Raw genomic sequence first — 27450 nt, forward strand, 5'->3', positions numbered from 1 at the left:
GGCACTCCCCTCGGCGCGGCGCTGGCGGCGCCCGCCGGGCACCGGCGCCCCGGGCACGCCACGCCCACGCGCGGCGGAGGCGCCCGGAAAGGCCGCGGGCCCTTTAAAAGCTCCACCTTGGCGGCAGCGGCGCTTCCCTCGCCTCGGGAGCGGGGGGGGCTGCCGCCTCTGCCGTTCCTCTCAGCAGCCCCCCCCCCGGCTGCGGGGGCGGCGGCCGTGGTGTCCGTGGGTGCGTGTGACCGCAAGCGCCGCCCGCCGAGGGCAGCTGCGGCTCCGGCGGGGGCGGGGACCTCCGCCCGCCGGTCCGCTCGGGGGTTTGGCCGCGGCGGAGAGCGGCCGCCCCACGCCTGCCGACGCCCGCCCGCCCGCAGCGGCGCGACACGGTCAAGCGCTGCGTGGCCGGAGGCAGCGGTGGGCTCCCGGTCGGCCTAGAGTTACCGGTTGCGCCACTCGAGATACCGCAAGCGGGCAAGGTGGGTCGCGCCGCGGCGCTGAGGGAAGGAGCTGCGCCGGCGCCAGGGCCAGGGGACGAGCCCTCTCAGGCAGAGCGGGGCCGGGGGCGGCGGGGGCCGCCCGAGTCCCGCAGCCTCCGGCTCCGCGGAGAGAGAGCGGGCTGCAAGCGCTCGCCGGTTAAGAGGTCAGCAGAAAGCCTGACGGGCAGGAAAAGGCGGGCGCTCCGCTAGCCAAAGGCGGCTTGCGAGCGCCGGCTACAGAGAGTGGGAGCCGCTTGCTGTCTTTAAACGTCGCCCTGCAGGTTTAGAGGTTTTCTGTAGTGGAAAACGTTACCCGGTAAAGCCTTTGCTGGAGGGCAGAAAGGAGTAGGCGAGTCGTTTGGCTGAGATCTAACTTTTGGGAGTCCGCTCCATTTAAGATTAAATCTTGCGTCCATGCGCATATTGAGCCTATGCGTAGGGGCGCGCTGCTACATCAGCGTGGTGTCATGATCCTTGAGGAATCTGTGCAATGGACAAACTACACTGACAGCCCAGGATCCCTCTTCAAGCCTTGTTGTACATTCATTGCGCTGTGCCAAACCTCAGGCTCTCTGAAGGCAAGCCAACACCGTAGACATCCTGTGACATCGATGTCATAGCTCAGGTCTATGTGGAGCTGACAAATGATCTGCACAGAGCTTCTTTAGACGTTTGTGTGTGTGTGTGCATTTGGGGTTGATTGGGTTTTTTCTTTTGCTGTTTTCTCCTGCAAGCCAAAAGAGTCAATTAGGATCCCTTGCAGCAAGGCACAAATTACAGTAGTCACAGGGTTGCTATAAACTTTCCTGGTTTCAGCCTAGAGTTGGGGAAAGAATGATAAAAAAAGAACAGCAATGCATTTTGCAACCTTCTCTTTCTGGTTCAGGTACCTGTATTAGAAACCAAGCCCTACATTTTAATCCAGTTGCTGCTGTTGACTCATTTTGTGACCTAAGCTCCATGGCTACACACGTAAAAAGGACATGGTAACAACAACAGGTCTTTAGGTGTTCTTTACCTTAAAAAAAGAAATTTGATATCTTGGCAAGGTAGGTGCCATAGAAGTGTTAAGTATTACATGCTGTAGTGGGTGTCTTTAAAAACAATGAAATGCTGGTAAGATGAGAACTTAGTACCGTACACTTAAGGTTTTTTTGTAATACACAGGCAAAAAAGTCTTTGTAAACAGTCTGGACAGGTATCTTTTCCTCTTCCCTTCCCTTGGTAGCCTGTCTCTCTGCAGGTATGGTTTCCAGTTTAACATAGTTACCAAAAATCTTCAAATCTTTTAAAGATCAAGTCTGACCAGGCTATGGTCTATACCCAGTCTTTTGTGGTAGTGAAAAGAGGTGGTGGCAGGAAAAAAAGCAGGCCACCTAGCAGGGAAAAAAGTGTGAAATGTCATTTTTCTGTAATGGTGAAAGTAGTCATGGTGGAGGATCTGGAGGTGAGGGTAAAGAGCAAATTTGATGGTAAGGTGATACTAGCAGCAGCAAACAGCCAAACAGAAAACAGTTTGGGCCGCATTTCTGAAGACATTGTATTACAGAGAAGGGAGATAATATTCCATCATTATATTGCTCTAGCATGGCTCCCCAGCGATACCATACTCTTGTTGGGACCCGCAAACCACATTACTAGAAAGGTATCAACAAAGTTGAGTTTGGTGAAGCCAAATGCGATAGAAAATTTAGCTTCCTAAGAAAGACCAAAATACAGGACTTAGGACAACTTGATAAAAGGACTAAGAGGAACTCAGAAATACTAAGTTCTGTGAGAATTGAAGGATTTTGATTAAATGGGTGAAACAAAGCTGTACATGGAAGTACGAGTAGGATTAGCTCAACTTAGTTCAGAGCCCAGCAGTGAAGGAAAAAAGATGGCAGTGAGCTCTTCTGCATTGTAGAATAGTCTCACTTTGGAAACACTATTGAACTTGCAGGAAAAATCTTTGCTCTTGGTAATTACTTTTATATTCAGTTTGACATTGGCAAGGTAGGAATTCAGAGCTAAAAAGCTTTTACATCTCTAATGTGTCAGTTTCAAATTCTTTAGCACTGATTAGCCAATATATGGTAAATGTGTGCTATTTTGTCCTGTGGACTGCAATGAAGATCAGTCCCCAAATACAGCTGTTGTTTCCTCATTATACCACATGGAATATAATTAACATTGGGTTAATTCAAAATTTTGGAAAACTCTAGGGTTGCAGAGATCAGACATATGGTTTAAAGCTTGGGTTTTATTCATGCATGTATCTAGGTGAGTAGTTTCTTCGCACACTCCCGATCCATTCTCCTTGCCTTTTCAGTCTTCTGAAAGAGTGTAGATAGTCTTTCTGGGGACAGTGCAGTAACCTGTGGGACAAATAGGACATGTTTGTCATAAAGCTGAATGCTGCCTTCTCGTACTGCCACTCCCTCAGGTGAAGTAGACTGAAGCAAAGGCAGCCAATATTTTTGTCTGTTTTTTTGTGTTTTTTTTTGTTTTGTTTTTTTAAAGGAATGTCTATCCTGCTTGTTGAAGATCTTTTTATCAAAGAAGAAATGATAGTTTATTCGTCTGCAGGGCAAGTCTTTCACTTGCCTAAAGAAAAGCATAAAAGGGAAACCATGACCTTGCATGTGTCTTTTTATATGCCAAAGGTGCATAGTCTATTGCAGATCAGAAGTCAAACTCTCAAGCAATCTACTTCTGAAATGCTTAATGATACAAACAATGCAACCTTGTTGCTGCAGTAACAGTAATTCAAGGCTCTTCTATAAGCACATCTACCACTGCAGCTAAAATATAGCTGATGAGTAATGTGGCCAGCTTAATGAGGTAGTAGCAACTTGAACAATTGGAATTTCCATTACTTGTTTCCTTCCACCTTAACTTAGCATTGACACTAGCGGTTTTTATTTCATTCACTTAATGGTTATGTACTCCCAAGCATGCAGTTGTAGCTTTCCTAAAGTCAGTTCACTGTAATACAGCATGGTCTCCTAGCATATGTGAATTGTTTCCGCTAGTGTAACATCTCTGACGTAGTTGTGGAAGGACGGCTCTGCTCAGGCTCCGAGACATTTGCTGGAGGTGGCAGCACTCTGCTCTGCTCCAGAGCCCACAGAACCTGGTACCCATCCAGCTTCCTCACAACTGTTCCCATCAGTCAGCTGGGAACAGCTCTGGGGGGAACCTCATGAGCTCTGGACAATTCTCTGTTTTGATATCTGTAGAGAAAATGTCACCCTGCTCCTAGAGTATGTTTTGGTTTTTTTTTTTTTCTTTAAATGTTAATCCTTATACCAGTGGCCTCATCTGACTCAGCATAGCTTCTGTCTGAAGGGAGGGAACTATAAGCAAGTCGTAGATCTTGACATAGCTGGAGAATGAAGGGAAGAAGGCACACCAAGAGAAACAAAATACTGTTATTTGAGCAAACAAAAAAACCCCAACATTTTTTGGAAAAGTCTAACAGGCAGTTATGTAAAGCCACTTAAACCTAATCTAAACATCACAAGCTTCTGAAAACAAGGGGATTGTCTATTATGTACACAAAGTTTATGTCATCCTCAAGTTTCCCAGAAGGTTTTGCTGAGGTTTGTGCTGGTAGTTGTGATGGCGCTGTACCTGCTGCACCAGTCCAGCTCCTGGGTTTGCTCCAGATGTTTGACTGTGAGAACACCTGTGTCTCTCACCTTTGGAAATGGGGCAGGGTTGAAATAGTCATCTGAGTGGATCACCAGCTTTCTTATTTAGAGGCTGATTGTATTAAAAGTCTGTAGAAGGAAGAGAGACCTGTGCTAAGAGTGTCCCCAGCAAATGAAGCTGTGACTACAGAACGAGCTTCTTTACTGTTTGCACTTCATTATTAGGCATGGAGCTTTCTCCAGGCAGGCAGAGGGGAAACAAATACAGGAGGGAAAGGACTTAGAGAGGCCTGGAGAAAGAAAACTGTGGAATATTTTTACTCCAAAGTGCACCTGGTAGTGATAGTGCAGGCATGTGAAAGAGCTGGGGTCCTGTTGTGTTGAAGGGGAGCGTTGGCCAGGACACTGGCATATCCTCTACACTTTCTTTTTTAAAGTGCCAAGCTATGCTGAACGTTCATGCAGACACAGATAGAAACCAAAGGAGTAGGAACAAGTGACCTCAGTTTAACATTTCATTCAAATGACAGTGCACCTAATGAGATTACCATGCTAGTTTCCTAGCACGCCACCCAGCCTGAAGGATCTCACAGATCCTTTCAGATGTCCTAAACTGATAAGCAAATGGCATGTTACACATGTGAAAGTAGGATAGAAGCAAATAGTGTTTGATTAAACAGCATCTCTGTTTCTTAATGCTTAGCTCTGTTCAGCTTGCTGTACAATTTTATTATGTTCTGGGTTTTGCTCCCCCCTGCTTTTTTTTTTTTAACACAAATGACTGAAGATTTAGGTATAGGAAGGTAACATGCACAGAATTCACAGTCGATAAAAACATAACCTGTCTTCGAATAATTTTTTCTGTGATACGGTCTTTACTAGTGAATCGATGACTTGTTATGTTTATCTTCCTCCTGGTTTTATTCCATTCTCCTGAACCCTTGAAATGGAGCCAAGGAAGGGCACTAAAAACCAGCAGTGAATTCCTAGGAAAAGGAAAGGAGTAGTGCAATGAGAATTTACCTTCAATCTTTTGTGTGTGCATGTGACCTTTTAAATAAAAAATAATAAATCCAGTACTAGTGGTTAGAAAGAGAGCTACTAGATAAACTGGCAGGCCTGAAAACTCTGCTATTTGAAGTGCAACAAGTCAGTTTTGTCTCCCCTCAAAGTCATCATCCAAACATCACTGGTTCTGGGCTCATATAGGGTAGGTCACAAATGCTGTTAATGTAAATGTGCCCTAGAGGTATTTGTGAGACATGAGAAAACCATTTTCTTTTCAAGCTGTGTCTTGCTATTTGCTTTGGTTTTAGTTTGGGCCAGTTCTACTGGTTTAGTGTAACTTTCATTCAAATCCATGTGAATTGCTGTGGTTTGATTTGGACCTCTGACTAAAAAATATGGTTATGTGGTTTAGTCTAGTGTCTATGCGGAGCTTAATTATTCCCTTGTACAAATGGCTTTTCTGCCACTATGAATACTAAACAAACACTTATTGCCTCATGGTTTTGAAAAATTATTTACCATCTCCTCAGATAAAGACTGAGGCCTTGGTAGTGTTTGCTCTCTGCCATTTCACCATCAGTTTTTCTGTTGCATTTTAAGGTAGGTGTATGGGCAGAGTGACCGATTATCAACATTCAAACTGAGCTACCTCACTCTAGTGCATTATGTGTTTTCGTTGTCTTTTTGATTATCAGAGTAAAACCTGTGCTTTTTTTTTTCACCTTAACATAATGGGAATTTCTTTCTAATCGGAGGGTGAAGGCAGGGATGCTGTGGAGATACAGGAGAGTGGTTCTGGAGGTCCTGCACAGATTAATGACTTGAAAGGGTTGAGTGTTATTTAATGTTTATAGCTTTACCCTGAGAGCAGAAGCTTTTTGTTTACATCTGTAGTTCTGCCAACAGCTTCTTCCCTTCCCTCATGTTCTCTGTATTTTAGCTATTCCAAATCTAAGGCAGAAATGCTATCCAGCATTACTGAACAAGGATTATAAAGTTTTATGGAACATCTAACAATGGGAATATAAACGATGAAAAATCAAAGAATGAATTAAGGAAGCAGTTAGCTAGCTATTTTTTTTCTTAGCGTGCTGCTTAAGTGTCATGCCTTTAGAAGACTTGTATTGAAATAGTGAGACAGGTATGTAGCGAAACTATGCTTTTGCCATGGAAATTAAATGCTGATTAGAAATAACCCATAATACCTCTTTCTGTATTTAAAGAGAATAAATTTTAATTTTCCCTTGAGAAAGCGAGGGCTGTGGAACCAAGGGCCAAACATGAAGTTGGCGGGGGGGAGTTGTGATGCTAAATGCATGTAGTATATACTTTTTTTCAGTTTAACAAACCAGTGCAAAACAAGGCAAACACTCCTTTTTTTGGTGCCTTTCCTGCTATATACAGAAAGATCTATGTAAAAACTTGTTTGTACTACATTATATATCACAGTGCAATAAACATATGTTCTGAAGCAGAAGTTACAAATGGCCATGTAGATGTTAACAGGTTAGTAAAGAGATTTGGGTGTTTGGGATTTTAGCATGGGAGTTTGCTTGCTCGTTTTATTACAAAATGTGTTTTGTCTGTCCATAAAGTAACTGAGCATGTAGAGGGGCTTGGGAAGCCTAGAAAGATCTGTCCCCTTCCCTGGGGGCTATATTAGACCTCTGAGTCATGAAGTCTTTGCATAGTAGGTGTCTGGTTACAAACCTTTTATGGGCCCTACTCAGCCGGGATATCAGCATCTGCATTATAGCTCCCATCTATTCTTAGGTGATATCAGAGCACAACTGAACAGGCAAGGCAGAAAGAGAATTGCTTTCATTATATAAAACTCTTCCCTTTTCTCATTCTGTTTTTTCATGCTTTCTCTGTCTACCCTATCCTTCTGTTCTGCAGTGCTTTGTTGCCTTGTAAAAGAGGTACAAAATGGCTTACAGCGTGACTCTGAATGGACCTGGACCATGGGGGTTCCGACTGCAAGGGGGCAAGGACTTCAACATGCCCTTGACCATCTCCAGAGTAAGTGAGCAAAAAAACCAAACCTTGTTGAGCTTGTTTAGGTTTGAAAATAGCAGTGAACTAATCATATGTACACTCTGACCTGGCCTAGCAAAATAAAGGATCTTTGCAGCTAGGTCTGAATAAAGAGAATATAATGTGGACTATAAATATACCAGTTTAGGGTACAACTGGCATTGATGATGCCTCAGGAAGACAGTTCTGGTTAGTATATTTTTAAGAATGATACTGTCTCATTTAAAAAAGCTTCCAGTTCTGTTTTGTACAGTGTTGTCTCTTTTTCTGCTGATAGAGGCCTCACTGGTGCTGTCTATTTGGGGGGAAGGGAGTAGAACAGCTATGAATGGGAATATAAAATTATATTTGTAGAAAATAAACATGTAACTGCTTGTAAATACGTGAAGTCTGGGTGTTAAAACTGAACAAAGATAGGGATACATGTCCCCTCTTTTGAGGGCGAGCAATAATTGGATGAAAATTAGACATGTCAAGCAGAAGACTCAATAGTGCTTAAAATACGGTCTTAAATTATGCAGAAGCCTTCCATTTGCAGCTGACAAACAGCATGTGATTTAATAATTAATTACGTGGTATATCTGTCAATTACTGATTAGTCCATTTATTTCCAAGACATCTTTCTTTTTTTTTTTTTTTTCCCCCTAAGAGCAATATTTTAAGGTGTTGCAGTGGACTGCTCTTATTACCTGAATTACCTCAGTTTCTTAAAAGTTTTTAACATTGGATGGTTTTCAGGAAATTTGTAAGCGTTTCCCTTACCTACCCTTCTCTTATCAAACTAGTTCTGTGTAACTTCTGGTTTGGGAACCCTGCTTTCTATTACCTCTTGCAGCTCCCTCCTCTTTTTATTTTTTTTTCCTTTTTCTTTTCTGACAGTTTCAAGTCTCTTCCAGAATGTTCAGATCTTTTTAGAGATGTCTTGGTTCGTCCACAAATCACCTGAAGAAGGCTTATTTTGCACAGCAATGACAAGATTACTTATATAACAGTGTTTAAAAGGAATACCAGAATGATTTAATCAGACAAACAAATAGAATGCAAACAAAAGGTCTGCTCCACTGCAAAAAAAGCCACCTACACTACTTTGAAAACTGTTTTTTCATAATGAAAAAAATACAGTCTGTTAAGTTGTGGGTACCAAATTGATATCCCTGCAACAATCATGAAACAAAGTCATCAGTGAGCTTCTGAAATCTTAACTATGCTATTTCATATTCATACTGTAAAGCTTTGTATTATTTGATCTCCCTTATTCTTATGCACAATATTCCTTTCTCTGAAGACAGAGCCACATTTATCTTAGTATTAAGTCCTATGATGATGAGAGGAACTTTTCATAACCCCTTTTGCAGAAGCAGCATAGTAATTGCAAAGAAGGCTGTTCTGTCAGCGTTACTAAAAACAAACAAAAAACAACCAAAAAAACCCCTGCCCACAAAAATAAACTCACTTCATAAATTTATACTAATTTCACTATGGTAAATAGTTTTGGTATTTCTTTCCTTATTGCACCGAAGGTAAGTACAGAGAGGTGCCAACATATTTCTGCAGACATTTTCAAGACACTGTGCAGCCTGCACTGTATGGTGTTGATTATTTTTTTTGTAAGTAATTCAGTCACACCTAGAGGCTGTCAGTCAAGGGCTGTGGCACTTGCACTGTATATGACACAACCAGAAATTAAAAAACGGTTGTTTCCCAAAGAACCCATTGTCTCAGATTATAATCTCTTAAATATACTGACTATGACCAAAGGCTGTATGATTCTCATGGAGCTTTTGAGAATTTATGATGAGCAGGAGTGAAACTGCAATGGCTGTATTCCCAGAGGTGTGGAGGAATTACCTCTTCATACAGCTGGCTGCATTTCCAGCAGTAGAAGCATCAGAAATCACTGTTAAATGTTTTGAACTCTTTCCCAGTGAGGCCCAGTTTTTAGCTGGGAGCGTTGCTTTGGGATGGGATTGGATTTTGTAGCCTGCCTTAGAGGGGGGAAAGCGGGCATGCAGAAATGAATGTAGTCTGTTTCAGGGGGAGTTGGAGTAGGAATGCCTGCTGATTGTAATATTTTTTTAATTGGAACACAGTGTAATACATGGCTTTTGATGATGATATTCTTAAAGTCTCTTTTTTCTTTAGCATCTTTCACATAAATATATCTCCAAACAGATCAGATGTTCCCCTTAATCAGCAATTTGCAGTCATAAGTGAGTAGAGCTGTGAACTTAGCCATAATTGCAATCTTACCATGGGAGAAAAGGAAAGCTGTACTTACATTCTCAAGATATTCTTGGGGGGAGTGGGGGAGGGAAGATAACCGTGAGGAAAGTCGCCCTTTTTGAGAAGAGCACACAGCTCTAAATGTTGCCAGTGGATGCTGTACACTTATCTATGGACTGGTTTTGATCCACAGCTGTCCTGAGATGGGATTAGACTTTCTATGTGCAAGATGAGTCGTAAACCCCAAACACTTCAACTTAAAGGGTCTTATAATTGCTTTCAATACCAGATGTGCCATGGCCCTTTCACGTACACATGTGTAGTATCTGTCTATGCAGGCAGATAGGGTTTACATGCGGACATGCGCCTTATATTCTAACTACCCCCACTCAATTAGACTGTCTGTGAGTGGGCCACAGAGAAAAGAAGATTCATGCTTTTTCATGGAGGCTTTGTGCTTTTCTGTCATGCCATGAGAGAGTTGCCTCTGAGCTCCTGAGAAAGGTGATGGCAACAGTCTACCACACTGGGATTGTTCATCCCATCTATAGTCTTATGCCTGCACATTTCCAAGGACTTTCCTGAAAGGAGAAGCTAGTATTGTGCCAGTATGAAGCTAGCCCGCATCTAGACATAAAGTGGGCACCCTGGATTTAGGAACCAGAGCTGTGGCTTAGCTGTCTGTTGACCTGCACTCTGTCAGCTGGCCCCATACAATTCCCACTCAGCTTGTACTTCACCTGAGAAGCAGGGGAGAAAACCTGAAGGTCTTCGAAGCCTACTGACAAAAGCACAATGCAAGATTGTGGCATTGCTAATGCTTCTGTTCAGGAAAATGCTCTTAAAACAGTGGGCAAGGAAGGGAACTACTTGGAGCTGTTTGGCTTAACAGTTCAGTTTTAAAGGGCTCTTAAAAATGCTGTCTGAGACAATGTATTTTCTTCCCTTCAGGTAGGTCCAGGTGATCAGCTCACTGCTGAATAGTCAATAGCATAAGACACAGGAGTCAGTCAGCTGGGTGACAGGTGAAGATGTGTTCCCCTGAAATGGATTGTTCTGCTTATCTGTTCTTTATCTAAAAAGTGCCTGACTAATGTAGCGGGTGGGGACAGGAAAGGAGGAGTCAAAAACGGGTGGAGAAGAGTTAAGGTCACTGTACAGCTTTCACACTCTTTAACAATGGCATTAGAAAATACTCTGGGAAGATTTAAAAAATGTGTTTCCAGTCCCCACCCTGCAGACCATCCTATTACCTAGAACAAATCCTGTCATGAGATGTCATGGGCAGGTAGCAGAGGTAGGAGAACAGTATTGACAGACTCTTAGTAAAGCTGAGCATCTGTCAGTCCTACTGAAATGAATGAGACTTGCAGGTTGTTGGCAATGCTAAGAGCTGTCACCAGTGGTGTGATCACATGCCTAAATCTGGTCTTACCAAATTGATGTGGGCAGCAAAGCAGGTTATTTTATCCTACTGCTTGCATGAACTGTCTGGAAGGAAGCAGAATTCATTAATTTTATAAACCTAATCCTCTGTAAGAAGGCTTTAGGCATAGTTAATTATATAAGTGCTGTGTTGCCATGTTACTGAAGATGGTATGATTGTACATGGATGGACACAATAGCAGAGCCTCTTCATATATTTCTGAATTATTATTGCTGAACAGCAAGCTTTTTGAGTGAGACAGACTAGGTTGCAAGTGATGCAATGAGCTGAAAGGTATGCAAGGATCATCATCTGAGATAGCAGAAATACTATCCAGAACAGTGGGGAAAAGTGTTAGAGAATTATTTTGGCTTTATTCTGTTAAGTGAGGAAGAAGTTGAAGTCTGGTGATGATGTAAGTGCAGTGAGGGGAAATGGCAAATGCTAATAGGAAAAAAATGGAAATTGGCTGATCTTTATACTTATTCTGATACAAGCAGCCTGAAAGAGCTCTTTGGGGGGAAAAATTCCTATTCTAGCATTTTGCAGTCCATGTCTCTGGAGGAGCAGGAAGGCTTTACTCACATTTGTTGGCCTCATTCCTTTTATCAGCATCTATTCCTGATTACTTCCTGTCCTTCCTCCACTCCCTAGCATACATATGTCAACCTCCCTCTGTGACTGTTTCCTTCAGAGGAGCTATGTGAGAGTATTCATTTCCTGTGGGCCTATTGCATATGGGATATCAGAGCCTTAAAACAGGCAAGTGATGGGTGAAGGGAATCCCTCTTTGCTTTTTTCTTCTATTCTTGAATGCAGGGAAACCTCAGATTATCTGGGTCAGGCACTATGCATTCTGCAACTGTCATTTGGATGGCCATGTGTTGCTGTACACAAATTGTGATCAGAAGAGTGCAGTTTACTTGTATTGACTGAACTGAAGAAATTGAGCAAGTTCACTTGAAATGCTGATTCCTGTTAAGCATTCATCTCTGGTGAATCGAACTGCTGAGTAGTTGTCCTACAGCTATGACTGCAATTTTGAGAGGGTTTTTTCATCTCCGGATGTGAAGTCCTTCACCATACTAAAAGCCATAGATTAGTATTTATAATAGTTGATAGTCTACAAAACCTAACAGGTGAGTCTTGTGTCCTCTAAAAGCCTGCCTTTTTAACTATTATTCAGTAGAGGTGTTTCCTTTTCTCCCAAAAACTCAAATGACTAAGTCAACTGCTGAGAGAGGGAGTGGCCCATTTAATGTAAAGACTGTCTTATGTCTAGATAAACTGTATTAATTTCTTATGCATGAGTGGTTTCACATTATTCCAGTCTTCTTCTACAATTTAACTCAAAATAATTCCTTGTGAGAGGAAAATGACATACTTTCAGGCCAACTTTTAAGAACACTCCAAAACTTTCCTATCTGTTTTTGATAAAAAAACTATTCTGTGGGCATCAGCATTTCTTTGGGATAATCTGCTTAATTTGTAGATCACTTCTTGAGCAACAGTCACCCCATCCAAAGTTACAGCATTCTGAATTTTATTACGTGCAGTCATTTGTTATATGTATGAATGTGTCTGTATCATGAGAGAATGCTCCTTACTTTAGATGGTATCTTTGCTTTCAAACTAATTTGCAAGCCAATTCTGGTATATTTACAGCCACTGTTAGCAGAAATGATTGTATTTCTGTGAGCCTGAACCCTACAAGTAACTCCTAAACCTCCTGATTTGGTATTGTTTGTTTGAGATGTTCCAGTAGTCAGCATCTACACTATAAGTGACAGTTCAGTATATAAGGCATTTGTGTAATACGGTTGCATCTCCCATCAAACACAAGTGACAAGTGTATGTTGGACAAGGAGGGAAGGAGCAAATTTTCTGGTTGCGTTCTGTTTAAATAATATTTATTGGACCAGAGAAAGAGATGGGTTCTGGTGCCTGGGATCAGAAAATCCCTGGGTACTGGGGACTTGATTCAAGTCTCTGCTCTGAATAAAGCAGAATAGAGGTTTAAACTTGGCTGTGCAAGGTGCTTTAAGAGGGTAAGGCATTAGTTATTCTGAGGTAGACAACGTTCCTTGTCTTGACCAAAAATACTGTATCAGGTCTGAGGAGTAATCCCAATGGTTATTTCACCTGATCTGCTAACACTTTAGAGAAGGTTTGATTTCAACAAAAACCCAATTTTTGTAATACAAAGCAGTTCCAGCACAAGATGTACCATTTTTTCCCTTCTTCTTAAACAATCATGATATAAGAAGCTTTTGTTTTCTTTCTGTGCAGAAAACATTCTGAAAAATCCATGCAGCTTGTTGTATCTTTAAACTCAGGATTTTGGGGGGAAGAGTCCTTTTATTATAATTTTTATTTAAATCTTAGCATCATAATGCAATATGATTTGAATGCATGTACTGTACTCGACTAAACTTTCAGGAAGGATGTGGAGCTAACTACAGCTCTTGGTCAAATGATTTCTCCTTTAAATCAAGTATGTGCTTGGAACTGAAGGGCAGCCCCTCTTCTCTTTGTGATTAAAGTAATCACTAAATACTAAGCTTACTGCTGAAGGCCAGGGGTGTATAAGGAGTATTATGTACTCTGCACAGTATCTGTGCAGACATCATGCACAGCTCTATTTAAGATTCTGTTTCTCAATTCTATCCATGTTTTGAATTTCAGGAGAAACATTTAGCCCTCTTAGAAGGTAGGCCAGACTAATATGAATAATGGCCTGTAATAGCTGAGGTGCTGGCTTAAATGATGCTACATCATCAAACCTGCTGCTCTGACTATTCTGACACATAATACATAACTCATGGGTTTGAAGCCCTTTCTTTATTTCACCTGCTAAATGCAGCTTTTCTCTTTGGAGTGTGATTGCATCTGAATCATCAATGCTCATGCGGCATTATCCGTGAAAAGAGCTCAGTGTATGAAATAATTGGGCTGAACGGCATCTATGCAATTACCAACTCAGTTGTAAATACGGTCAGTATTTATTGGTGCTAGCTTACTACTCATGCCAAAACCCACTCCACAGTGACTTTGCAGCTTTCCTGCAAAAGGCAGGGAACATAACCTTTCCCTTGAACAGGAGGCATAGTATTAACTCTGAGAAACTTGGGCCCAAGACTGGTGAGAAACTGAGAAGTTCACAAGTGGGGATAACCATAGTTATTGTGTCTTTATGGAGGAGGAGGAGAAGGTTTCTTTACCGAAGGAAAAAGATCCACAGCTCATATGAGTTATGTTTCCTTTTTTTCTTGTTTTAACATTTAATGATGTTCCCTGGCAACTGGATATTCTGGTCTGACACATTGCTCAGCCTTTGACCTAGAGTTTATTTACTTGAGAATATAGTTCACGTAGTATTTCAGGAAGTCCTCGGATTTACTTAATTATTACTGAAGTTAATAATTTTGCAGATCTTTTAGAACTAGTAAACACAGCAGGAGGTAACCATTAAATTATGAGTTTAAAGCTGCTGAAGTGTTAGTGCTTTATAATTAAAATGCACAATAAGCTTTTTTCAGGTAGAACTTTTTATTAGTGTCTCATATCTGTACTCTGTAAATGGCTGTCTTCATAACACAGCAGATAACCCTGTCATTAGCTCTATAGCTCCATTCTGAATACATTATTGCAAAATGTTCTCTAGCCAGTGGAACACAAAGAGGGAAATTAGCTCTGCAAATACGTTAGCATTAACTTTCTGTATGAGCAACAGCAGTTCCCATCTGGTCACTCTTGTCTAATTAGTAGCATAAAGCGTATGTTATAAAATAACTCTATAAAATTTGGGTATTTTAAAAAAAATACCACAAACCTTTGGTAGCACTGTGAAAATATCAAAATGGTGTACAAAATGCAATGGTCTTCATTATAATCTGGCATTCATAGTGGACTGGAGCTAGCTGAGAACTGTCGTGGTTTGATGTAGTTGATTTGTGTGTAATTAAAAGTTTCTGCACATAGGTACCATTTCAATGCATAATCTAGTGTTAAATAGTGTCCAATATAATATGAGATACTGCTGCTCTTTTTTTCACTGGGTTTTGTTGCAGGAATAGCCAGATGCTCCATGTGCAGGTAAGTTATTAATCCCCATTGGAAGATCATGAGAAGGGGAGAGGAAGGAGGGAAATTTTTGCTGAACATGGTAAAAATCAATACTTGCAAGTCTTGAGGAAAGAAACGAATTTAAAATATTGTTTGGCAATGTCAGCTATGTTATGCTTTGAAATGAATAATGCTAGTTTAAAAAGGATGGCTTCTATACAGCATGTTAAAGGGCTCTTTCTTCTGTACTTGTGTAATTAAAGCCTTAATAATAAGGTTACCTGAGAGCAAAATCTCAGAATAGGCTTTTTGTTACAATTGTCTAAATTCTTAGATCCTGATTTGATAAAAGTATGCTATGATACTTAATAAATGGCTCTTCATAAAGAATTTCATTCTTGCCGATACAGAGTGAGGACAAGGATGTTAAGTGTGCTGTTCAGTCACATTGTGTTGACCCATAATTTACATAATATCCTATATTTAAAAGCAAAGAGGTATCACCTGTCAAAAGGTACTGCATAGATGATGAGAAAAAAACCCAGATGTATTTTACTTAGCTGCTATCATAACTTAAGGTCCTAAATGAAATAAAAGCTTGATCATATGAAGCTGGCTCTGAAGCTTAGTCCAGCGCTACTGGTGGGTATCCCTTGGGAACAGTTCTAAAAACTTTCCTTTTCAGATCCGTGAAGAGTATAATTTTTCTCCCCAAATGTGGAGCAGTTTGTGTTGTTCTGAGATATTTTCAGGAACAAAAGCACCCAGCTCTTATTTATGGGGGCAAGAAAGAACTTTTTTTTTTACCCACCAACTTTGAATGTAAGCACTCTGTGTTTCTGGAATTAGGTTTCCAGCTTACAAATGGCTCCAGATGACATCTTGAATGTTCTTCATACAAGGTGACTCTTCTTTTTGTTAGTAGTGGCTAGCAGCCATTTTTCCAAAAAGTCAATGAGATCTTGCTCTTCTTTTAGGAAGATGTAATGGGTCAAGTGTCTTAAAGGCGTGCAAATCCCCTGGCAAGGGTAGAGTTACTTTCTGCACTTCCCACATGCATAGCTAGTGTTGTGATCATCTGTGCCACAGGTGTTCAGTGCCTGGACACTGTGCATAAATAGGTTTTAACCTTTCCCCAAAATCCTTCCAAATACACTTGATTTGTAGCAATGGCAGCTGAGGATTAGGGGGAACACAGCCTTTCATATGCTCACACCATATCCCCTCCTTTCCCTTGCTCAGAGTCCAAATTCCAGCTGCTGGGCTATTTTGGCTCCTTTACTTGCTGCTCTTGTTTAGCCATACTTGTTAATACAGACATAAACCCTTATTCTCATTAAAGGTAACAGGCTTAAGGGTACACACTTACTTTAAACAACTTACTGCTCTTCAGTTTAAAGCCAGCATTAGTGACAGTTAGTCTTTGTGGCATGAAGAAAAATAACTGTAAGGCATTGTAGTACTTATTTTACCTGGTTAGAGTGCCATGCACGCTCTTCGGAAGCCTCTGTGGGACTCTCATGCTATATTTAAAGCATCCTCTAACTTAGGAAGCTATTTTGAATTGGAACAAATGCTACATTTACCTCAAGCTTCTGGAATGGGACATGGTATCCAAAACTCCAAAAATACTACATGTAACCCCAGATTCTGGTGCATAGAGCCAAATTGGAATGCTCTGGTATTAAGGTGAATTTGGGCTGCCTTTTCTTGATGCTGGGGGTCACTGGGACTGTCCTGCTCTATTTGAGAATGTCAGCATTCTCCCCTTACGTAGTCATAGCTGGTTCAAAAATGGCCAAGGGCAGTTGGTACTATGGTGGGTGTTTAAAAAAGAAATAGGCAGCCGAAACAAGATGTTCTCTTTCATCAGAGTTGGCCAAGATTACTCTAGGAAATGAATAGTCTTTTGCTAATTTTTTGACAAGAGTTGCAAAATATGAGTACCCTCCTGACCTACTGTCAGAATTGCTTTCCTGTCTAGAAGATTCCTCCCTCACTTGTTTACTTAAATTATCTAACACATTATTCAAGATTAAATCCTTTTGTCAACTGTATGGGGTGGGGTGGATGAGGATGTCTCTTACATATCTGCTTTGCTTTCTTGATGACAAGAAGTGGTCAAAAGTCTGTAAGTGTCATTGTTTGAACAACAACAAACCAATCCTATTTGAACAGCAGTCTCTTCTCAGTTTAGTTGCCTACTGCTTGGTACTGCTTCTTTTCAGTGTAACATTTCTAAAATTAAGTATGTGCTGTGTTGGCATATAGTTGTCAGTAGTTCAGGATGAGTGCACAGAGTTGTGGGTAGCAGGCTGTTGGAGGTAAGCCCCTGATGGAAAGAATTAACAGATTATTAGGGTGCCAGAACTGTTTGCCTGTTTCATCCCTGAGGCACAGCAAAACTATCCTCTCTTTTGAGGGAGGAACTATCCCACGCTTAAGAACTGTATGGCTTAGTTGAGGCAGTTGGCTGCAAGGACAAGTACTGATATTGCTGTGGTCTGTGGTCATGTGGGAGATGCCTAACATTGGCTCTTGGCATTCATCCTTGCTCCATGTGGGATGGTACTCTGCTCTCTCCTCCTTCCATATGCCTGGGATGCTTGATGTGGGCTTCCTCCCCTGCCTGCCTTTCCTTGCTCTACACCACACATTCTCCCTCACTGGAGTGTGCCATCCTTTCTTTGCTCCCAGCTTTTGATGATGTTCAGATTAAGTGCACCGCGAGTGGGGGAGCAAAGAGATGAAGACTGCATTTGGAAAGTGAAAGTTATAGACCCTTCCACAAGGTGTTATAATTTCTTACAGAACAGTGAAGGGAAAGAAAGAATATGCGGGATGTAAGGGTACAGGAAGGAGTTGGTTAAACAGGGTACCTTATGGAGGTTCACAACTGTTCTGTGTGTAGCTGTGGGGTTTCCTGTTTCTCTGATTACATGTGTTGCTGTATTAAATAGTCTTCCTTACCCTGTGTTGGGGAACCCAAGCTGTAACTAAGACCAATGTAATTTCTGTATTGAGACTAGAGTATATCTCCACTGAGAATTCCTGGAAGAGACTTTCCTCCCTTTACAACCACAAATCCTATGGCCCACAAAACAGTGGTTTTGTCCTGCTCTTCAGCAATTCCCTTTTCCTACATATCCATGCTTAAGTTTCGGCAGAGCTTTGCTTCCTCACCCTGTGAAATGTCATTTCAGACTGTAATCTCCAACTTTTTCTCTGAAGACAATATGCTGAGCATAGATACTAGGACACATTAATCTTCTTTAAAAAAAAAAAAAAATACAAGCAGATAGTGGTTGTGAGCATTTCCGCAAGTTCTTTGTGGCAAAACATGGGAATATGTGCATCTCTTCCAAGCCCATGTTGTATCTTCCGAGGCTTACATCATTCACTTGATTGAATTTCTAGAAAACATTCTTTAGGTGACGTAAAGAAATAGGCAAGTAAGTAAAAGAGTTAAAAAAAATAATCTGCCCTGCAGAGTAACAAAACAACAAGCTTTTGTGGAAAATGTACCCTGTGAAAACGTGCATGTGTGTCCTAAATGGCAATGGAGAGACCCCAATGACTCACATTAAAAAGGTCTGGATTTTCAACTTGCACAGATCCAGGATTTCTTCTTTTATACAATATGATAACAGGTTTCTAGCTTTGGGAGTCAGAGGTGAATAAAGGGGCGGGGGGGCAGGGAGGGGAAACAAAGCAGAATAAATCTGTAAGCTCTAGAGGATTTGTGAATTCAGTTTTAATTTCAGATCAGTTTCTAGACCCAGTTCTAACTCCATTCCTAGTAAGAATGGGAAGAAGTCTAGGGATTGATAATTTACATGAACAGGGTTGCTGTCTGGAAGAATATGAAGTGGGTTTGGTTTTTCTCAGTGCGTGTGACTTGTCATAGAGGTTATCCCAGCTTATGGGAACATTCCTGGCAAAAAAAAAAAAGTGATCAGCACTTCCACAATATTGAAAACATATTTGCAATATGATTGACAAGATGAGTAGGTGGTATATCGTTTCTTTGCACATCAAGGCACTGGCAGCGAATGAAACCAAAACTAGAACTTAGCTGCTTTATTTATCCCTTGAACAGGTGCAGTACAAGCAGCTGCAATAAGATCTTTTATACATTCCACCCATGATTCCCTGGAGTTCATGTGTCCTAAAGACAACCTGGAAGGGAGGCAGGACACTCTCTTGTACAGTATTATATTTTATAAGTACAGTGTGAGATGCTGATCCTTCCTATGGGGAAGGAATTCAAAGCTGGATCTGAGCTTCATGCCATTTGATGATATGGGTAGATGTCTTTTTCTCTTGCCACTCTGTTTAGCTCAATTACTTAATTTGGTCCATAACTTTTTTGTTTTATTAAAACTCTTTATAGGCTAGGAAACAGCACAAAGGAGTAGTTTTAATATAATTTAACACTTAGAATTATTTGCCTTATTAAGTGGACATTTGATTAGTTATATCTGAGGAAAGCATTTCTAAGAGGACTTGTAAACAATATTGCTTTTTTTCTCTACATTAAGTCTTGATTCTCCTCCACTGTTTTTGCAGAAATTGGATTGAGTCCCAATATTAAATGCATCTCCAAACTTAGGAGGCCAAGGAAGAGCTCTTGCCATGTAGTTGATTAAGCCTCTTTGTTCAATGCATAGATAAAAGGTTTAGGAAGAAACTTTCTTTGTTGGCATTTAATTTTAGAACATCCACAATGATTGGCCTGGATGCCAGAAGTCCTTAGTTTTAATCTTCCCCTAAAGTATCTGCTCTCGACTACTGTCTGAGTAGTGGCTATCTAGCCCATACATCCATACTAGCATGAGACTGTCCTGGGCTATACTAATCTGTAAAGAAAGATGCATAGAAAATACTGTCTAAAATATTATCTTTTTCCACTGCATGCAACCCAATTTTACCATAACAAAATATGGATCAGGAGCTAGCAAGAAAAGCCCACAAATTGCCAAAGACTCTCTCAAAAAAGACGAGGGTGCACGCCATCTTCCGAAGCTGTTCATATCCTCGCACCATTGCTACAATTACTTTAATGTGATACTCAGTAAAAATTAGTTTTCTCAGTAGGTCATAAGAGAAGCATTTTTCTGGCTAAATTCTAATTCCCTACAAGAGCTGATGATGACCACCTTGAAAAGGTGAAGTTGAAACATCTGTTTCTTAATATTTATTTGAATTTTTCATATATTTATTGAGTAAAGCCATAATATTAAAAGCTCCAAATCCCTATGTTTATTTGTTTGTTTGGTTTTGGTTTTTTTTTTAAAAAAGGAAAGAATGGAAATATGAAATCAAGTAAAAGCATCTTTGTTTAGAAAGATATCAAATCTTGAGAATAGATGAAGGCGGCAGTGACTTGCAATGTCCTTGGTACATTTTTGGTTGAGCTTAGTTTTACTTTTTTGGTTGGTATGTGAGAAGTGTTCTCCCTGTTTTCCATCCTGAATGCATACTGCCTGTGACCTGTGTATTTATCTTTGAATGCAACTGGCATATAGAAAAATCTGTCCTACTTTTTTTTTGTATGCTGGTGATGAACAGGTACTCTTGATATATATACCTTTTCTCTGTCATTTGTCACACCATGACTTACATTTTGCCCAGTTTATCTTGCTTTGCTACCTGAATAAATAAAAATCTAGGCTGTTTTGATGGTATCTTTTTACTTTTTGTCCAGCTTCATTCCTTTAGTATTCAAGAACATGGAGACTTGGATTTTTCTCCCAGCTGTAGTGCTTTTGTTTCTTTTTGCTAATCTTTTTGCATGCCTTGCCTAGTTTGACAACAGTTTTGATGGCTGTGGATGTTTTCTTCTTGGATGAATTTGCAAAACTTGTCCAACAGGCTCAGCATCTCTGACTGAACTTGTGGGCAGTACTGTGACACCAAGGACAAATAGCTGTTGGTTTAGCTGTGCCTCTTGATGCTTTCCTCTCTTCATCTGGTGACTTGCATCACTTTGTATTGCAAATAGGTTACACTGTGATGATTCTTAGTTTAATTGGATGATAAAACAGAGTGCCATGGCCTCATGTTTAAGGAGACCTACCTATAAGCTGCACTTAAAAATTGATAGTGTGAATCTTAACTTCTGCTTAGCTTTGAAATACAGCTTTTACTTCCTGTAATGCCTGATATTGTCTTGAAATTTATTGTCTCTCTTTCTATTCTTACCTCTGACAACTCCATCTTCTGGTTTTTTTATGGCTAATTTTCCTTGCAAAGACTAGTGAGAGAGAGACTAGGACAGGTCTTTATTTTTTGATTAAAATATACATTGTCCATTTTGTGATACGAGAACACCATGTTAAAGATGACATAATATCCTTTTTGCTAGCTTCACTCCAACCCACTCTTATCCTTAGTCTTACCATAAACATAGCTGGTTTTATATCCTCCAGGTAGAAACCCAAGTAAGAATTAACTACAACACTGGACAAACTGCACGAATACTGGAAATGCAAGCATATATTCCAAGACAGTGAGGTTGTTAGCAAGCTAATGTATGTACTAATGGATATCTAGGATGCATGTGGAAATGACTGGTAATTTTTGCTATCCCCATCTTTCACTGTCAAAGCCTTTGGCAATATTCTGCTAGGACTGGGATAGTATATTGAGGTTTAAGTTTGAGTAATGTCAAGAGAAATGCCAGGGTCAAGTCTGAAAGAAGAGAGCACTGTAAGCCTATGTACTGGCATAGGACCATAAGGAAGAAGTCTAAAGTCTTGCCTGGCAGCTATCCTTCTATAACAATCCTCCTATTTTAATGAACACAAGATTAATCTATTTTCATTTAAACAAGGGCCTTGGAAGCTTGGAGAATAAATACTCCTGCTTCCACTTCAGTGCTTGCTGACAATATTTACATTGGGGTTTAGAAAAAAAGATGATTTGTTTTGTGTTGATATATATATATTATTTTAAATAGCTTCTGGTGTTGGTAGTAAGAAGGAATGTTTGGGGGGGGGGGTGGTAAATTCTCAATAGTGTGAGAAGCATTTGGGCCTCTAAAGAACCAAAGCTATTCAAGTCATAAAAGTTTAGGTAGAATATGATTGAAGAATTCTTCTGCTTTCGCATACTTCAGACTGAGTACTAAGTCTCTGTGACATGCTCAATTCCAAATGTCAAATCTCCTCTTCCCCCCCCCCAGTTTTATCAAAGTATGAAAGTATTGACTAAGTGAGATGCTATTGTTGGCAAGCCTTTGATGGACACTCCTGGAATTTCATTGCAGGAGCCATGACTTCTGTTTTATCTGAAATCTCACTGGCTCTTGATGACAGACAAACTCTGTTTTTAGCATTGCACTGAAGGTCAGGCAAATGACTGGTTTCCAAATAGAGTAACTGAAGATATTGGGACAGATTTATTCCTGGTATAATTCCACTAGTTCTATGAAGTTACAGGGGAAATATATGTGTCAAGAGAGCCTTATGAGTTGAAGAATAATACTGCTGTTCTCAATTATTTGTGTATAAAAGGAGCTTGGAAAAAATATCATTTAATGTAAAGTTAAAATTTCTTCTGTAAGAGAAATGCTACACTCACTGAGATAAGAGTAATATTTTTAGCTGGTATAAACCAGCATAACTTCATTAAGGAGACTGAATACCACAGAATGTGGTATTTTTTCTAATATCTGAGAATCTAGCTCTAGTTTTTAATCAGAGATGAGGTTGAGGTTTTCTGGCTGTGTATATATTATAGGGTTAATCTGGGAAACATATAGGCTGCTTAGGCTGCTTTCTTAGTGACATTTGGGATGATTCCATTATTTTTCACGGAAGTTTAATTTTAGCTACAGTTTTGGCATACCTCAAGTCTGTAAACTGACTGTCAAGTAGACTGGTTAGATATTTCATTTCATTTTTACAAGTTATCTGTGACCTTAATTCATACACAAAGCAATAAATTGATTTTGCAGATGGATTAAGAAAAGTCAGTAGTAATTTGTGAAAATGAAAACTAGATACTGTTGTACAATTGCTCAGGTATTAGGAAAGGAATAATTAATATCTTTGTAGATGACATTGCAAAGGCCAAAACTACTAGGCGCTGCGAATAATTTCTTGTAGTAGAAACTTTGTGGCACAGATCACAACCACATTGACTGTTTCCAAATCACTGTGAAAAGTAGAGGAGCATATGCATGCTTATGGATGCAAGAAGTGTATGTGTGTCAGCAAGGAGGTATACCTATAGCTAATGAGGGTCTTTTCATCTCCTACTTTGTTAGAGTGAATTGGTCAGTCTAGGTTGGGGACATAGGTCACAGATGCAGAGAGATCCTTTGATTGGTAGAAGCTGTCATCTTCTATGCCACTTTGTGCTTGAAGGACTAGGAGTATATTGATTACCAACATCCTGTGACACTTGGAGTTGGTGCAAAAATTCAAGATTAAGTTTTTACAAAGAGGGCATTATCAAGAACATGAAATAAATGTAAAATGTTAAATTTTGTAAAATAGATGCAGCTGTAATTTTATACAGTTCTGTGGCAGATATATCCCTGAAAGCTCAAATAACATGTTTTAATACTTTGGTCTCACTTTCACCAAAAGGTTATTCTTGAGTGAGATTTTCCCTTAGAGGTGGCAAAATGTTTCTTTAATGACAGATACCATGATGATCATAAAGTACAAACAGCTATTGCCATGACAAGGCAGGATTTCTTCAAATTCATTTAGCTTTGACTCTAATGCTATACCCCAAAGGCTCTGCTCTTCCAAACCATTCACAACATATGCTCTTTTAAAATCCTTCTAACAATCCTGCGCTCACTCTATACCCCACGTTCTAATGTCAAAGCAAATCTATGTTCTACTTGTAGCACCTGCTGTGGCACATACTTCAGCTACTTTAGGGTAGTACTAAACATACCACCATACTTAAGGTCCTGTCAACATAGCTGTGATAAAGACCCTTTGGAAAATGTATAGCTTCACCCTAAAATAATCACTTATCATAACTCATAAGGGAGAATTAGTTGGCATTTAGTACTTGTAATAATTTGGATTGGTGCCCTTCATGAAAGAGGGCCATGTATGTAAGTACAGGCCTCATATAGAATAGGAGTACTTTCATTTTTAACAAGGCAAAACAACTTCTGTTACAAATAAACTCCACTTTTAAAAAGGATACCTAAGGCAGTCAATATATTAGTAAGTGCTGTTGCACTGAATACTCGTAAGTCAGGCTTTGGAAACATCAGTCTGTATTACTAAATACTGAAAATACTATCATAACTTAAATTACAAGGTTATAACAAAAATAGATTAAACTTTTTTCCTTTACTAATATCAACATAGTTCAAATGATGGGTTAACAAAATGGTGTATTATAATACTACTGTCCCCTATGGAAATACGTGTGCTATGGACTGACAAACACTTTATCTATAGCTTACGCAAAAACACTTTGTCTATAGCTTATGCAAAAACATGCAGCTCCCTCAACCTCTTTGGCATGTTACATATTATGACTGGATTTGAGAGTGTGCACTATCTACACATGGATGAAGTTTCCCAGTTGATTGTTATATCTATTACATAAAGCTTGAAAGGGAAACAAAAGATGTTTTAAGGTGGGGAAAAAAAGTTAGTTACTTAGTATTAACTCAAGTTTACCTCAGAAGTTTCTGTAGTCATCCTTTCTTCCCACTGAGATAAGTGTACCACTGTGAAATCCAATCTCTCCTAAGTCCATTATACTTTGTTTTTTTAAATGGATCTCCATGCTTCATAGGTTTATCATGACAAGGAGTTGCTTAAGTGAACTACAGATAAATGTAGATGGATCCTTTTGATCCTGTGGACCATTCTCCTGACTTTCTGCCACTAACATGGGCTGCTTGTCTGCATTCTGCCAACACAGGCATCTTCAAACTTTGATTTCTGTGATTTAGGGCTATATGTCATTCAAAAGATTGCAAAGATTGAGTGCTTTGAGTGTTCACATACTGGAGTAGAAAAGGACTGTCTGGTACAAAGAGGAAAGTGTGCTACACATTGACTTTGCAAGATGGCAAGTTATGTGTCAGTCCTGCCAGCTTTCTCTTTTGTGAAGTGAGTTTGCTGTGGCCCTAGCCATAGTCATTAGTCAGAGGTTCTCAAATGTAAAGGTAAGATGGACTTACAAGTTGTTATTTTTGATAAGAGGAGCAGGGAAGTTGCTCTCCAGGACAGAAGAAAATGGGGACGTGAGCATCAGGCTGCCTGCAGTCTTTAGTTTTACTTCCATATTCATAAATCCAATAGATATTAATATAAAACTGTAGAGGGAATAGAATAGCTTTTAGAACCCTATTGTAAATTAAAGGTATGTTTTCCCAATGTTATTTGAGAAGAAATCATTGATATTTCGCCTGAGGTGAAAATGCAAACTCTAATTTACCATTGCCAGGCAGCTATAGAGTCATTTGTAGTGCTATAAAGCAGTTAACAGAGAAACTGAAATACTTGCATTTGCACTGAAGAGAATGACTTTGTGCTAAGTAATGGGGAACTGGGACCATAATATTTTTGCTGTGATAAAGCTTTATTTCTAATGTGTTGACAGACAGGACAGAAAAATAAAATCCCAAGAGACAGAAGTTCTCTGGTCCTCCAAGCAACAGACTGGGGTCACAGGAGGAATATGCACAATGGAATTCATTTCCTGCATGAGACTCTTTGACTCACTAACTTCCACAACAGCTTGATTCACACCTTACTTGGGGAAGGTACTTGTAAACATGCTGTTTCGAAAGCTGCTAATCTTAGAGCATTTCTGTTCTTTGCCCTTCCTTCTTTAGAAGGATTTAACCACTTTTGATATTCAGACTTTCAGTTCTCTGCTCTGTTTGGTTTTTTTTTAATTCTGTGGGCTGATTATCAGTGTACCTACTAATACAAGCACAAGACTTTCTAATTACACACTGATAGAAACAGCACTCGGCCTTCTCATCAGTCTTTACATAAGATGGGCATGACTTTGTGTCATGGCTGAGCTGCAGCCAGCAAAAGCTCAGCTTGACAACCTAGTGCTTTTTCCCTCTGGACTATCACATTGCACATTCTTACAGGGTCATGCACGATAAAAAAGGATAAACGGCCTCCAAAGAGACATGACCGATACCTTATTGTCTGCAGAGCTTTTACCTCTGCACTATCACTGCAAATCTCTTCATAGAGGCTGCAACAGATGCTAGAATTATTGCCTAGACTGCAGGGCAGAGTAGCATAGAGCTTGAAATCCATGCTTTCATGTCAATTCTTTTTGTCTGTGGTATTCACACAGAGCAGCAGAGTTAGATGAGATGATGTTGGATGTTTTGAAGTGGAGAGTGAAGACAGTGTCTTGTTCTTCTCTGACATAGAAAGAATCTTGTAAATTAAGTTTTCTCTTATTCCAATGCCTCATTTTCTCCTTTTTTCTACTTGTGTTTTTATTAGGAACTCATTTTAATACTTAGATGATTTTTTTATACCAGTCTTCTGTATCATTTACCCGAAATACTGCTTGATGTCTTATTTGTCACTCTGAAACGTGTTGATTCTTTATTTGCAATACTTGTATTACCCTGAGGTACAGGGCCAGGAAAGGTCTGGGCGTCATTATGCTAGGTGCTGTATGTACGTGAAAGAGAAATGTCAATGCCTTACTGTTTAAAACCAGAGAATTTCCTCAAATTTCTGGTGTGTCTCTTCATCAGAGAAGAGACAGCTAGATTAATCTAAGCTTACATTTGCATTTTCTCTGTGTGCTTGACGCATACAGCTTTAATGTCAGCTACTGTTCATGCTTAATATTTCCCTCTGCAGCCTCAGAAGTCTCTGCAATTTGATAATAAAATTTTGCTGGTAAAATGCTATTTCCAGTAGTGACTCAACGTTAAGACTGAATAATAGGAGTCTTTCTCTAGTTCTGACTTTGGATATCTGTTGAAGAATAGCATCATTATGAAAATGTTGCTTTCTAGATATAGAATAGGAGGTTAATGTCACTGTGTGGAAGAGAAATTACTTTTACTTGAATGTATGCTGGACTGGGTATGACCCAGAAGACTCATTGGTATGATCTGGAATTGTGAAGGAGCTCTTTTCTGAGTATTGTATGTAGGAAAAACACAGGAAATGGAAGCAGAAGGTACAGGGTGAATTTCTTTCAGTCCTGGAAATGATACAAAAAGGCAGAGGGGAAGGCTATTCAGAAGAAAATGCCTGTCACCAGCTGAGAGAACCAGATGGACATAATCTGTGGTACTATTTAAAATATGTATAGTAAAAGTTTGGGAGCATCTTTGGACTTTATTAGGCAGTTACATGTAAAATGCATATGTTGCTCCATATCATATAAGTGTGTAATCTTACAGTCTCTTGAAGAGCTGTATAATTCTATAAATAGAAGACCCATCCTAGGATAAAGAGAGATTACTAATACAGCTCCATTTGGCACTTCTGTCTGCCCCAGGAATCTCCCCAGCTGCCCAATAACCATCCACGCATTCTTAATTTTCATTTATTTCCGCTTCTTGGTATCTGAAGTAAAATCCCCTGTTGTTAAATAG

General features: G+C 39.9%; 1 protein-coding gene across 16 annotated transcripts in view; it reads left to right on the forward strand.

Moving 5' to 3' along the window:
* The first annotated feature begins 244 nt into the window (after nt 1-244).
* LDB3 (LIM domain binding 3) overlaps nt 245-27450 on the forward strand; it is a 130081-nt gene continuing 102875 nt past the window's right edge. For 6 of the 16 annotated variants that reach the window (XM_069796086.1, XM_069796090.1, XM_069796091.1 and 3 more), the window contains exons 1-2: nt 6784-6914; nt 7016-7138. In XM_069796086.1, the coding sequence (XP_069652187.1) occupies nt 7046-7138 (93 nt within the window). In that variant the 5' untranslated portion in view covers nt 6784-6914; nt 7016-7045. Of the gene's footprint in view, nt 474-6783; nt 6915-7015; nt 7139-27450 lie in introns of those variants that run through there. The other 10 variants (XM_069796095.1, XM_069796096.1, XM_069796098.1 and 7 more) reach the window with 6 other exon arrangements.

Source organism: Haliaeetus albicilla, chromosome 11, assembly GCF_947461875.1.
Source record: "Haliaeetus albicilla chromosome 11, bHalAlb1.1, whole genome shotgun sequence".
Lineage (NCBI taxonomy): Eukaryota > Metazoa > Chordata > Aves > Accipitriformes > Accipitridae > Haliaeetus > Haliaeetus albicilla.